Source organism: Cydia strobilella, chromosome 8, assembly GCF_947568885.1.
Source record: "Cydia strobilella chromosome 8, ilCydStro3.1, whole genome shotgun sequence".
Lineage (NCBI taxonomy): Eukaryota > Metazoa > Arthropoda > Insecta > Lepidoptera > Tortricidae > Cydia > Cydia strobilella.
Window position 1 is genome coordinate 3,736,136 of NC_086048.1, and position 12,423 is coordinate 3,748,558.

At 41.4% G+C, this 12,423-nt stretch overlaps 2 protein-coding genes across 2 annotated transcripts in view; both read right to left on the minus strand.

Annotated features, from left to right (window-relative positions):
• The window catches only part of LOC134743454 (bone morphogenetic protein 1), a 477,569-nt gene that overhangs the window by 221,108 nt on the left and 244,038 nt on the right, over positions 1–12,423 (minus strand). The window lies entirely within an intron of this gene.
• LOC134743469 (procathepsin L-like) lies at positions 1,404–9,607 on the minus strand. Its single transcript, XM_063676912.1, has 5 exons — positions 9,102–9,607; positions 8,614–8,740; positions 6,426–6,610; positions 1,967–2,074; positions 1,404–1,726 (listed from the first exon to the last, which is right to left on the minus strand). The coding sequence occupies exons 1-5, from the start codon at positions 9,544–9,546 to the stop codon at positions 1,590–1,592; spliced, it is 1,002 nt and encodes a 333-aa protein (XP_063532982.1). The 5' UTR covers positions 9,547–9,607; the 3' UTR covers positions 1,404–1,589.

The following is a 12,423-nucleotide window of genomic DNA, read 5'->3' on the forward strand; positions in this document are numbered from 1 at the left end:
GTTCGAGAGTACAACTCTACTACTCTACTCTTAGTATTCAAACACAGAACAATGTTACAAGTGTCTAAATGCGAGGGCCGTAGGCCGCACTCCACCTAGGGCCGAAGGCCCGGAGTGTCCAACAGGTACGCGCTTCCTGCAATTTCCCCTAGTATCTAAATTAATAACGAAGGCGCGCTTAAAGACCGAGCTGTGGGACCTCGTGGAGCTCGGCCTTCGGCCTTTGCATAGTTATAAGTCCTACGCATTTCGATACTTGTACAATGGTTTTGTGTTTCAGCACTAACCTCCTGCAGCTTTTCTTTAGGCTTTTCATAGAAGCGCGTCTCTCTTGGACGTCTTGGGCCGGCTTGTGCAAGTGTGCAAGTGTTAATTATACGTTATAATTTCATGGAAATTTCCCATTTAAAATAATACTTGCACAGTCTGGACAATCAAAATCGCTGCAGACTTATCTTTGTCTTACTCCATCGACCTGCTATTTTGCCGAAGGCCATGCGTGGGTCCGTACCAAAGGCGCGTCAAAGATAATTTAATAAAAATCTTTTTTAAGTAATAAAATAAATTAATTAAAAAATTAAAAACACGACTGCGGAATTTTAAGCGAACTAAAAAGCTAAAAATAATTTTGATGTTAGTTACATAACTTTATGAATTTAAATTGGAATATAAATGTACACTTACGGTCATTTACAGTAAATACAAAGGTTTATGCACATTTATGATGTGACTGTACCTGTGTATTTTATTTTGATTGCAGTCGGGGGACCTTTTGAATGGGAAAATGCACTACATCAAGGTCCCCCGACTGCACCACGTCCATCTGTCTGTCACCAGACAGACAGATGGACAGACGGACAGCGGAGTCTTAGTAATAGGGTCCCGTTTTTACCCTTTGGGTACGGAACCCTAAAAATTAATTGACGACGCCATTTTCATGATTTTAGCGCAAGCTTTTGCGAGGGCGCCCGCTATTTGTATGGGCGTTTTTACTTTTTACTCGCGATACGCTCATCACATTTAGGTACTGTCGCAATTTGGATGATTCTGGGGTACAGAGCAGGCCAAGTGCGAGTCGAACTCGCGCACCGAGGGTTCCGTACTTTTTAGTATTTGTTGTTATAGCGGCAACAGAAATACATCATTTGTGAAAATTTCAACTGTCTAGCTATCACGGTTCATGAGATACAGCCAGGTGACAGACAGACAGATGGACAGACGGACAGCTGAGTCTTAGTAATAGGGTCCCGTTTTTACCCTTTGGGTACGGAAACCTAAAAATAAATCGATTTGACGTACAATACTCGTAGTATGATATCCTCCAAAAAAAACACGCATGAAGCAAATTGTAGGGTATCCTTATTTAAGGTCTTTAAGGCTTATTAAATGAAAATAAAGCAAAATTAAATACAATTATGCCAAATTTATTTGAGTATTCATAAGATCGTACAATATGCAACAAGTAAACGAACTCCTTACACAGGTTAAATTTAGAATTTTGCTTATGACTTATGACCTATGTTGAAAAGTATTTTATAACCATTGAGAATGCGGAATGCGTGTAATCGATAGACAGGGTTAAGGCAATGTTATTCAACATTACAGGTAGCCGTGTAGCCTGTGCCCATCTTGCACGCGTCGACTCCTCGCCGCAGACGCACATAGCCTTTCTCGCCCCAAACCGTTCCCCACGAGTTTTTAATCAGCCAGTACTGTTTCCCATTTTCTATGTAAAAAAACACATAATGTTAATAAAGTGCAAAAAAAAATTCAAAGGATTCCTATTTTACTTTGATTTATACTTGAAAGAAAAATACATTTTCGTGATAAGCGTATTTTACAAAGAGGATTTTTATTTTCAATATTGTTATTCCATTTCGTTGGAAGTTATAGGAATCATTTAAGTTTTATCGGATTTTTTACTTTAGTAAAATTGTAACCTATTATCTATTACATTGTAACAAACCTTCTCCATATCCCACCAAGACCACGCCATGGTCAACTTTTTTCCCTTTGCACTGGTCCGGTTCTAGTATTCCCTTTGCATAATGATGAAGGTCCGCTGCATTTATGCCTATAAAAAAAATCAAAACATATATATATTTCAGTTTATCCTTCTCCCTTTTATAGCGTGTGACAGAGACGGGATGCCTAAGCGTGCGTTAGTACGAGATAGCACGCCTAGTGGGCATCTTCCCAATAGAGCTAATCTAAGTAGACCCCGGCTCGCGTATTAACAGACTAAGCCGCGGGTCAATTTATAGTAGTCGCGTGCGCGGCCATGTTTGAGTATCGCGCGGAAGGCAACAGCGCTGCGCGCGAGTTTAGTTTTGGTAGCCGGTACCTTGGTGTATAGACGTGTGCGCGTATCCGACCCTACGACCGATCACGAGTATCATAGCATTGAATTGTAATAGTTTTAGTAATTTTAACGTATAGTGGACTGTATTGTATCATAAACCGTGTTCTTTAAGTATAATAAACTGTTTAACTTCAGTGCCGGTTATTATTATACCTACACCCGCTATAAGTATTAATTAAGTACTATTTAAGTACCTCTTTCATTTGTCTTAAAAAAATGAGTAACTTTAGTTCACTCTTTTTAAAAGGGTCAGAAATTAGATAAAATAAACGAGGACAATATTTGACGACATGAACCAGAAATTAGAGCTGTGAACCATTCGCCCACACTGTTAACTGACAATTCGTAAACCTTATTACGAAAGGCATAAGGTCCACCGATGGACAGTTAAGAGTGTTGCTGTTTGTACCCACCAACTGCTAAAGGTCCATAGTTTGACAACAATTTCTTCAGCTCTTCTTATTGTATTGTATTGTATCATAAACCGTGTTCTTTAAGTATAATAAACTGTTTAACTTCAGTGCCGGTTATTATTATACCTACACCCGCTATATTCTGGCGCCCAACGTTTTTGGGTCTGGAACGTTCGATCGCGCGTTCACCAAGAGTACCTACCGGCCGTGACTTGTCTAGAAAATGCCTCCAAAAAGTCGGCGTCGTGGTGGTAGACTCTCGTTGGGTTCACACGGGAGCACCGAGTCAGTAAACGAGAACATCACAATGAACCAGGAAGCCCTTAAGACGATGTTGACCACCTTGCAACAATCTCAGAACGAGTTTTGTCAGCAACTGCTTCGCGAGGTGAGGTCTTCAACTCCGTCACAGGCCGACGCCACGGCTGCTGCCATCGCTGCGGCTGCTACATTCGCTTCAGTTAATGGTAACTTTGCTCAATGTACGGCTCGTTACAGCGGCAGCAAAGAAGAGCATCTAGAAAGTTTCATTGATAACATTGAAAGTTACAAGTCATGCATGCATATTACGGACGAAAATGCTGTACGCGGTCTGTCGCTGCTACTCACTAAGGATGCAGGAGTTTGGTGGCAAGGTGTAAAATCACAAGTAAGGACGTGGGAAGATGCGCTCGACAAGCTGCGAAGTGCTTTCGGCGAGCGCCGCCCTCCTTTTGTAATATACACAGAGCTTTTCTCTTTGGTTCAAGGTGAACAAAATACAGAGATTTTTGTTTCAAAAGCCAGAGCATTGTTAGCTAAGTTGCCACCAGAAGACTTAAGCGAGCGAGTCCAAATAGATATGGTATTCGGGCTCTTAGACCGCCGCATACGTAAAAGGTTAAAAAGAGAAAACATAGATACGTTTGATACATTATTGAAACATTGTCAAAGTATTGAAGATTCACGCAAAGAGAATCATGTACCCGTTGCGGCAAAGAAGTCGAGCGATCGTCAAAGTACTACGGCAGCGAGCGTTTCGCCGAATCGCGCAAGGTCGCGCGCCAGCGGTGCGAGCGGCGTTGCTACGCAACGCGCCGCCGACGAAGCCAGCGCTTCAACGTCGCGTGCGTCGTCGCCGCGTTCTTCCGATCAAGCTGACGTCAAACCTCGTCGTTTATATTGCGTTTACTGTCGTCGCGGCGGGCACAGTAAAGACAATTGTGAAAAGTTAGAGAAAAGTGATAAGTGCGTAGAAAATAAAGTCGTTGAGGAAGTTAATCAAGTTAAGTGTTACGGTTGCGGTGCCCCTAATGTTATTCGGTCTAAGTGTCCTAATTGTAACTCTAAATCGGGGCTGTCGTTTTATTCGCTCGACGTAGTATCCTGTCACGTCGACGACGCCGCTAACCCGCGCCAGGGCGGGTCGAGCGGACACGACTCGTCGCAACATGCATCACCAACGCCGCCCGACGCCACGAAGGTGCGTGTACGGCACGGCGAAATTCCCGCCATACGGCTCAGCGAAGGTCCTGCGCGCGCTCACGAGTGTTCGCGAGAGAGCGATACTTACGCCGCCGGCGACGGTATAGCGGCGCGCGGAGCGGGCGATGCGACCGTGCCAGGGACAACCGCCGCCGCGCCGCCCGCTAACCCTTCGCCTGCGCACTATGGAGGAGGTAACCCTACGCATGCCGTGGGTGATTTTAGTTACGTACAGGCTTTATTTTGTAATGATGAAAATCAAAGTTTATTTTGTAATGACGATAGTCAAAGTCTGTCTTGTAATAATGTTAGTCAAACTTTATTTTGTAATAAAAATCAAGTTTGTGGTGATAAAATTGATGTTTGTCAGGTCAATGTCAAGGCTTCTCCCCGCCCTATTATGATTTTAAATATTCTTGGGGCGCGCGGCTCTGCGCTTGTTGATCCTGCGGCTAAGGCTAGTGTTGCCGGTCACACGTTATACGCTTTCCTGCGAAGTAAAGGACACCCGTTAGTGTCGTCAACAATGAGTGTTAGGTTGGCAGACGGTGTTAGTAGGAATATGACTGTACTCACCGCGGAGGTGGAGGTGACACTGGAACACAAGACAAGAAAAACTAGTTTTGTGATTTTTCCTGATGCCGTTAGTAACGAGTCTCTCCTAGGAATAGATTTCCTTAAGGATTTCGGTTTAATCATTGATTTTCGCGACGATCTCTGGTATTTCGCTGAGAATAGTAAACAAAAGTATGGGTTACAGTTTGAAAACGTGTCACCTCCAGCTCTGTGTGTTGCTGCTTTAGAGGTGCTTCGGGAGAATGAAGCCACTTTGCTCAACGCGCAACAACACGAGTTGCTTGCCCAGTTGCTCCCTGGAAACAAGGACCTGTTTGAGCCAGGGGGAGGGCCAACTCCTTTTGCTAAGCACAGGATCGACACGGGCGACCATGCGCCTATCGCGGCGCCGCCTTACCGTGTCACGCCTGCGAAGGAGGTGATGCAAGCGGAAATAGAGAAGATGCTGGCGGATATTATAAAGGTTAGTTATGATTTAAGAGCCGTCCTCGACAAGGAAAGCATTGTTCCTCAGGTTACGCCATATCTTCGCTCGCTTATTAGTTCCCTGTCAGCGGTACGAGATCGGGTAGAAGCTCAGCAGAACAGGCGTAAAGAACATGCTGACGAGTCTCGTCAGCCAGGTGACGTATTTGATTTCGGGGACAGTGTTCTCATTAAGTCACTTGTTCTTAGCAATGCAGCAAAGAACTCCTCGGCCAAGTTTGTGCCGAAAAGAGGTGGTCCTTACCAGGTTGTTAAGAAGGTTAGTCCGACAACTTACCTGGTCGCTGATCCTAACTCAGCCGGTGAGGTTCTGGGCAAGTATCACTCCTCTCAGCTCGTTCGTTTTAATGGTAGAGATGATGTGCTTCCTTCTCCCACAGTGCCTAAACGAAATAGAGGTCGTCCACGTAGCCAAGACCAGGGTGTTGTGCGAGTCCATGGACGTGGGCGTCTTCATGAACTCGAGGGGGAGTCTATAGCGTGTGACAGAGACGGGATGCCTAAGCGTGCGTTAGTACGAGATAGCACGCCTAGTGGGCATCTTCCCAATAGAGCTAATCTAAGTAGACCCCGGCTCGCGTATTAACAGACTAAGCCGCGGGTCAATTTATAGTAGTCGCGTGCGCGGCCATGTTTGAGTATCGCGCGGAAGGCAACAGCGCTGCGCGCGAGTTTAGTTTTGGTAGCCGGTACCTTGGTGTATAGACGTGTGCGCGTATCCGACCCTACGACCGATCACGAGTATCATAGCATTGAATTGTAATAGTTTTAGTAATTTTAACGTATAGTGGACTGTATTGTATCATAAACCGTGTTCTTTAAGTATAATAAACTGTTTAACTTCAGTGCCGGTTATTATTATACCTACACCCGCTATAAGTATTAATTAAGTACTATTTAAGTACCTCTTTCATTTGTCTTAAAAAAATGAGTAACTTTAGTTCACTCTTTTTAAAAGGGTCAGAAATTAGATAAAATAAACGAGGACAATATTTGACGACATGAACCAGAAATTAGAGCTGTGAACCATTCGCCCACACTGTTAACTGACAATTCGTAAACCTTATTACGAAAGGCATAAGGTCCACCGATGGACAGTTAAGAGTGTTGCTGTTTGTACCCACCAACTGCTAAAGGTCCATAGTTTGACAACAATTTCTTCAGCTCTTCTTCGTTGGGGATTGTTACTTCTTTACCATCTATTACCAAGGCAACTCCCTTACTCTGATCTTCATGGCAGTCTTTTTTGGAATCTTCATAGGGATAGTCTGCTTCCTTCTCCAACTTTTTCTTTTTTTGAGCTAATTCCCTGAAATTACAAATAATTAATGCTTGTTATTAGATTAATAATAGATTATATCCTGAAGGACGGTACGGTCGACATTTATCGGGCATGCCGCGGTCCCGGAGAGTCACTCAGGCATATCATCTCTCTCTGCGGCCCTGACCACCGAAAGCTTGGGCCTTGCCCCACTGCTGACGGCACCGTAGGTTAGGTTTTCATAATGTATTTATATGTATTTTGTATTGTTTTTTATGTGTTTTTATATTTTATATTACTCTCATTGTTAAACCCTACCTAACCTAAGACCAAAGATGAATAAATGTATTATACATAGGAAGACCAGAAAAAGGCTTGATTAACTTGTTTTGTTAATGACCTTAATCGATCCTATTTTTTTCCTGTAGTCCTGACCTCAACCAGTTTTATTAGTTTACATCTCGCAGGGATTTTGTAAGAATCCGCCGTTTACAAACGGCGTCGTCAGTTTACAAACAATTTAAAATGCGGAAGGCAAATTATAAAAAGTCGGCATTTTGTAAAAAACCTTATGACATTAACAGCGCCGTTTGTAATTTGCTGCGACATTTTGGTCGAATAAGTTGTTTAATTTACCACGCGTGGCGCTGCACATCAAAATTATAAAAAACCGGCCAAGTGCGAGTCGGACTCGTGCACAAAGGGTTCCGTACCATTACGGAAAAAAACAGCAAAAAAAAATCACGTTTGTTGTATGGGAGCCCCATTTAAATATTTATATTGTTCTGTTTTTAGTATTTGTTGTTATAGCGGCAACAGAAATACATCATCTGTGAAAATTTCAACTGTCTAGCTATCACGGTTCATGAGATACAGCCTGGTGACAGACAGACAGACAGACAGACGGACAGACGGACAGACGGACGGACAGACTGACAGCGGAGTCTTAGTAATAGGGTCCTGTTTTTACCCTTTGGGTACGGAACCCTAAAAAACGCTGGGGTATCCATCAAATCTGGAGTAACATTTCCCTCACAACTTAACTAGACAGAGCTCCGTTTCGAGGGGCTCCTATTTCTGGGTGGATTGCCCTTCAGGCATCTGAAGCTACCTAACGAACCTAACCTTGACCGATTGATTTAGTGTGACGTCAGTGAAAACATTAAACTTTGGAGAATAAAAGCGTAGGTAGGTTAGGTCCGTTAGGTAGCTTTAGATGACCGAAGGGCAAACCGCCCAGATATTGAAATATTTTTGCATGAAATGTTAGTGCGGTGGGACCATGGTAAAAATAAATTACCCGTAGACCCACTGGCGAACACTGTTTAGAACGGTGGGACAACGGGTAAAAAAAAACACCCGTAGACCCAGCGTGGGCCAAAGCAGTAGAACTAAACGGTTAAAAGGATGGTGGTGTGGTATAAAAGTTAATATAAATTTATAAAGCAGCGAACCACCTCAGACAACCATGGCATTTACGTTGACACAATTGAGCGCACTAAAAATTTGCCTTCGGTAATTTACAACCGTGGAAACCTTTGTAAATTGACGGCGCCGTTTGTAATCGGCAGATTCTTACAATTTGCCTGCGACATAAACATGGCTTGAGCTTCTGGAATAAGTTGAATTGATCAGGAATACTCAAATTAGGTATTATTTTTACATGCAAGTGCAGGCGATTAATACACGGTGGCTAAAAAATAAGTTCATTCTCATTGCCAGGGAGGTTTTGGGATTATACTGAGCAACTTTTACTATGGGACCAACCCCGAAATCGCGAAATAATATGGCTGTTTTATACATTTTGGCTGGTCCATTTTCTATGGGAGGGTACATTTTTTCATTTTTTGCGATTTCGTGGTTGATCCCATATTAAAAGTTGCTCAGTAGGTATAATCCCAAAACCTCCCTGGCAATGAGAAAGTACTTATGTTTTAGCCACCCTGTATAGGTATTGCAGCCAGTTAACGCGAGACTGGCTTCAATTATTAATTTCCTAAACTACAATCAAATAATACTATTTCAATGATATAAATAATAAGCAAACCAACTGGAAAACGGCATGCATTACTCCTCCACCGCAACTTCCACAGTTAAGACAGTCAAGGGCCTGTCCTTCGGTTAGCCTTATGACTGGACATTGTTTGTGTTTGATAGCGTACTGCCCTTCAATTGCGCCTGTGAACAATGTAAAAAAAATATATATATTTTCTCTTGTGATTTTTTACAGGGAAGATACTTAATACATAAATTACATGGAAGGCTTTGAAAGACACTTACAGTTTTTCGAATGTTCGAATATTTCAAAAGTAGGTAGGTACAATCGGGGATATTCCCGGTGAACCACTTCAGATTTTTTTAACCTCGATCCTTGTTTGTGTTTCTGATATTTGAGCGGAGGCACTGATTTTGTATTACCGATGAAACAGCAATATTACCAAGTCAAAAGAGAAACCCGAATTCAGCAAGGCAAGAAATAATACGAATAAAATTCAGAAATCCAAAAAATATATGAGCAAATAAGATAGTGTGAGCTTACCAACAGCACTGAAGATATAGCAACTGCCACATTGTCCTTGGCTCTTGACATCAGTAACCGCATCTTTCTTCCTCCAGTCCAATTCAGTAGCTGTAGCCTCGGGCAAATCAAGGAGTACCGCTTTCGTTCTATTTCCACTTGGGAGTTTGAGACCGTGGTATTGCTCCCGCTCATGAGGTTTCAGATCAGCAAAGTGGTTTACAGCAAATACAGTATCAGGAAACATGTCATTTCGCTCATTTATTTCTCTCAAAGTTTCCTTGAAAATCTCAAGCCTTTCATAGTATTCTCTTCGGTTGTATACTTTCTTATGCTCTTGGATAAAGTTTTTGAAAAGGTTCTCAGCGTCTTCCACGTCGTAGTATGGCTTGTCATAAGCAGCCAAGACCGTGCTGCTGGCGAGGCAGACCATCGCCAGGACAATCGGCACAAACATGGTGTTCATTGATAGTTAAGAGCTTACCAGAACGTTACCAGTAGACCCACTGATGATGTTACATTTTTACGCAGCCTTTTTATATTAAAGATATTTATTGATAAAATACGTTACCTCAGTGTACCGCCACGTGTATTTTATGTCTCCAAATTTTTGAGATTGCGTACATAATTTAGTTTTATTACTCCGATTATCATTTTTTTATGAAGAACGTAAACCTTGAAATAACTTAGTTAGTTTAAATAGTTCCACGTGTTTTTCATGACTGAGTAAATTGAAAGTTACTAATTGCATTTAATGTTACCTATCAGAAATTAGACTAAGTACCTATCTATGTACCTATTATATTTACATGTGTTTTTTTTATAAAATTGCAATCTACATGTTATTTAATATCGATAGGATAAGAAGTGTAGGTAGTAGGTAGGTATAGGTATCTTCACTTCTTCAGACATGCAAATTCTCCGGTTTCAAGTAAGTCCTAAGGAAAAAATCATGGTCGTAGGTCTATTACTTTAACTTACTGTATTTCCTTATTTTTTTTTTATGATAAAGGCAAACGAGCAGACGGATCACCTGATGGTGAGCGATTATCGCCGCCCATGGACACCCGCAACACCAGAGGGGTTGTAAGTGAGTTGCCGGCCTTTAAAATGGGAGTACGTTCTTTTCTTGAAGGTTTGAAGGTGTCACACATTCTGATAGCGTTGATGTTGTGTTGATAGAGTTTCGGTATTAATACCGGTATTCAGAGAGGTCCGGTATTTAGAAGCCCTAGTAGGTTAGGGAGATTAGGGTTCAAAATACTATTTCTAAATATTCTATGTATCTATTTGTGATTAAAAATTGATTATTGCTACTATATTTTTATTCAATTCATTTTGTATTTTTAACAGTTAACACTAATGAATAAAATACCGTATACACTATCAAATTCTACTCAGTGCCCGATAATTAATAGACTGGTCCAGACAATGCACTTATAGGTCTAGTAGAAGTTTCGGGGTTTTCGAGATAATCGAACTTTTCTGTATATTTTAGAAGCTAGCACCTTATTTAACTTCAGTCACCACCTAGGCCATATATTGATTTGTTAAGATGTAAACGTGTGTTATACCATTTTCGAATCAGTATTAGATAAACTATCTTTATGATAGTTGGTCACACTGGTCTCCATACATTTTTTATTTACAGCATAAGAATACTTGATGGAAAACCTAAAGCTCCATTTAAACGGTTAAAGAACTTGTATGCGGTTTTTGTTATATTGCTATATTTGGTCGATCGACGTTACTTCTGTAGCAATGTATTACATATTGTTTACCTGCAAGTTCTTAAAAACCTAAAAAAAAAAAAAAAAACCGTGAACACATATTAACTCACATTTATAGACGGGTCTATCGCGAATTTATTTATTTATCGCGATCGATCGCGATAAACCTGCTATTTCGCTACTGTACACTCACTGATACAGTATGGTGCAGAGCTATGGGGCCTCTGTGCGCAATGGGAGACGCCTAAGAGCTTTTCAAAAAACTTGGCATTCTTACACTGCCTGCAATAATAATCATGCAGGTAGCTATATACGTGAGGGGAAACTTAGACTCCTATAAAACGAGAGAGATGGGTTCTAATTGCAACACCCGTAACGCCAAGAAACTTGTAGGAATTAGTAGGAAAATAAAAAAAATCTAATAAATTAACTCACGTAATGGGACCTACTGTCTATAATAATCTGCCACAAAACATTATTGACGCGCCAAGTTTGTGCAGCTTTAAGCATCGCTTAAAAAAGTGGCTCGTCGAACGCTCGTTCTACACCTATGGGGAATTCGTTGCACACAAGGTCAGTGCCTAGCATTGTAGTCAAGAAAAAAAAAACCTTTATAATTATAATAAATTTAATATAATTTTTTGTGACATGTGAATTGACTTTTGTTTTCTTTTTTTTGTTTTTTGATATTTATTTCTAATTTCGACCATGATTTACTTTATTTAATTTTTTGTTTTTGTTACACCTAATTGTATATTTATTGTTTAGATATTAATTTTAAGTTTTATCTCGATTTATATTTTAACTGTATTGTAATTATAAGTTTTTGACATGTAAATTGGTTTTATGAATAAAATGATTATGATTATGATTATGATAAATGTGAGATAAAAACCGTGAAGTTGTATAAAACCGTGACCCATCCCATACTGCATGATGTATGGACGTGAGGCTTGGACACTACAAAGAGGAGCCTTCTTATCACAGAACGTAAGGTGTTAAGGAAGATTCTGGGACCCGTTAAAAGGGACGATGGCAGTTGGAGGATTTGGAAAAATGTCGAAATCGAAGAACTCATAGCCGAAGCGAATATATTAATGGGTGAGACCAAAGCACATCGTCTCCGTTGGCTGCAGGGGCGTAGCTAGAGGATATGGCGCCCGGGGCAGTCACCAAATATGCGCCCCCTGACGACTGACAAAAGTTTCCCTGCTGCTGCCTTTTGCCCATTTTGGTGCCCCCCTTGGACGGCGCCCGGGGCACTTGCCCCCCCTGCCCCCACTGGTTGGCTGGGCCACCTCGAAAGAAGCTCCAGGAGCTCCGGTCCGGCAGTCTAACGTGAGTAATCCTTTACTTTTTACCCAAAATAAATAATTTGTCAGTTTGTTGTACAGGAAAATATGCAAATAAATACCTTACCTAATTGAATTTCTGTAGTCGCAACTCAAACTTTCAACTGAACTACCGTCTGCGCCTGTAGACTGTTTATGCTATCTCTTCTTCTTCTACCTAGCGTTATCCCGGCCTTTGCCAGGGTCCGCTTTCCTACTAGCCTTTCTCCACTTTTTATGCCGCTGTTTATGGATATAGATCTACTCGTAGTTATCCTGCCT

Excerpts from the sequence above, each read along its gene's own strand:
- LOC134743469 (XM_063676912.1), bottom strand. The coding sequence starts at position 9,546 with ATGAACACCATGTTTGTGCCGATTGTCCTGGCGATGGTCTGCCTCGCC. Across the intron at positions 8,741-9,101 it reads CTATATCTTCAGTGCTGTTG|GCGCAATTGAAGGGCAGTAC; the intron begins GTAAGCTCACAC and ends CATTGTTCACAG. Across the intron at positions 1,727-1,966 it reads CTTGGTGGGATATGGAGAAG|AAAATGGGAAACAGTACTGG; the intron begins GTTTGTTACAAT and ends TTTTTTACATAG.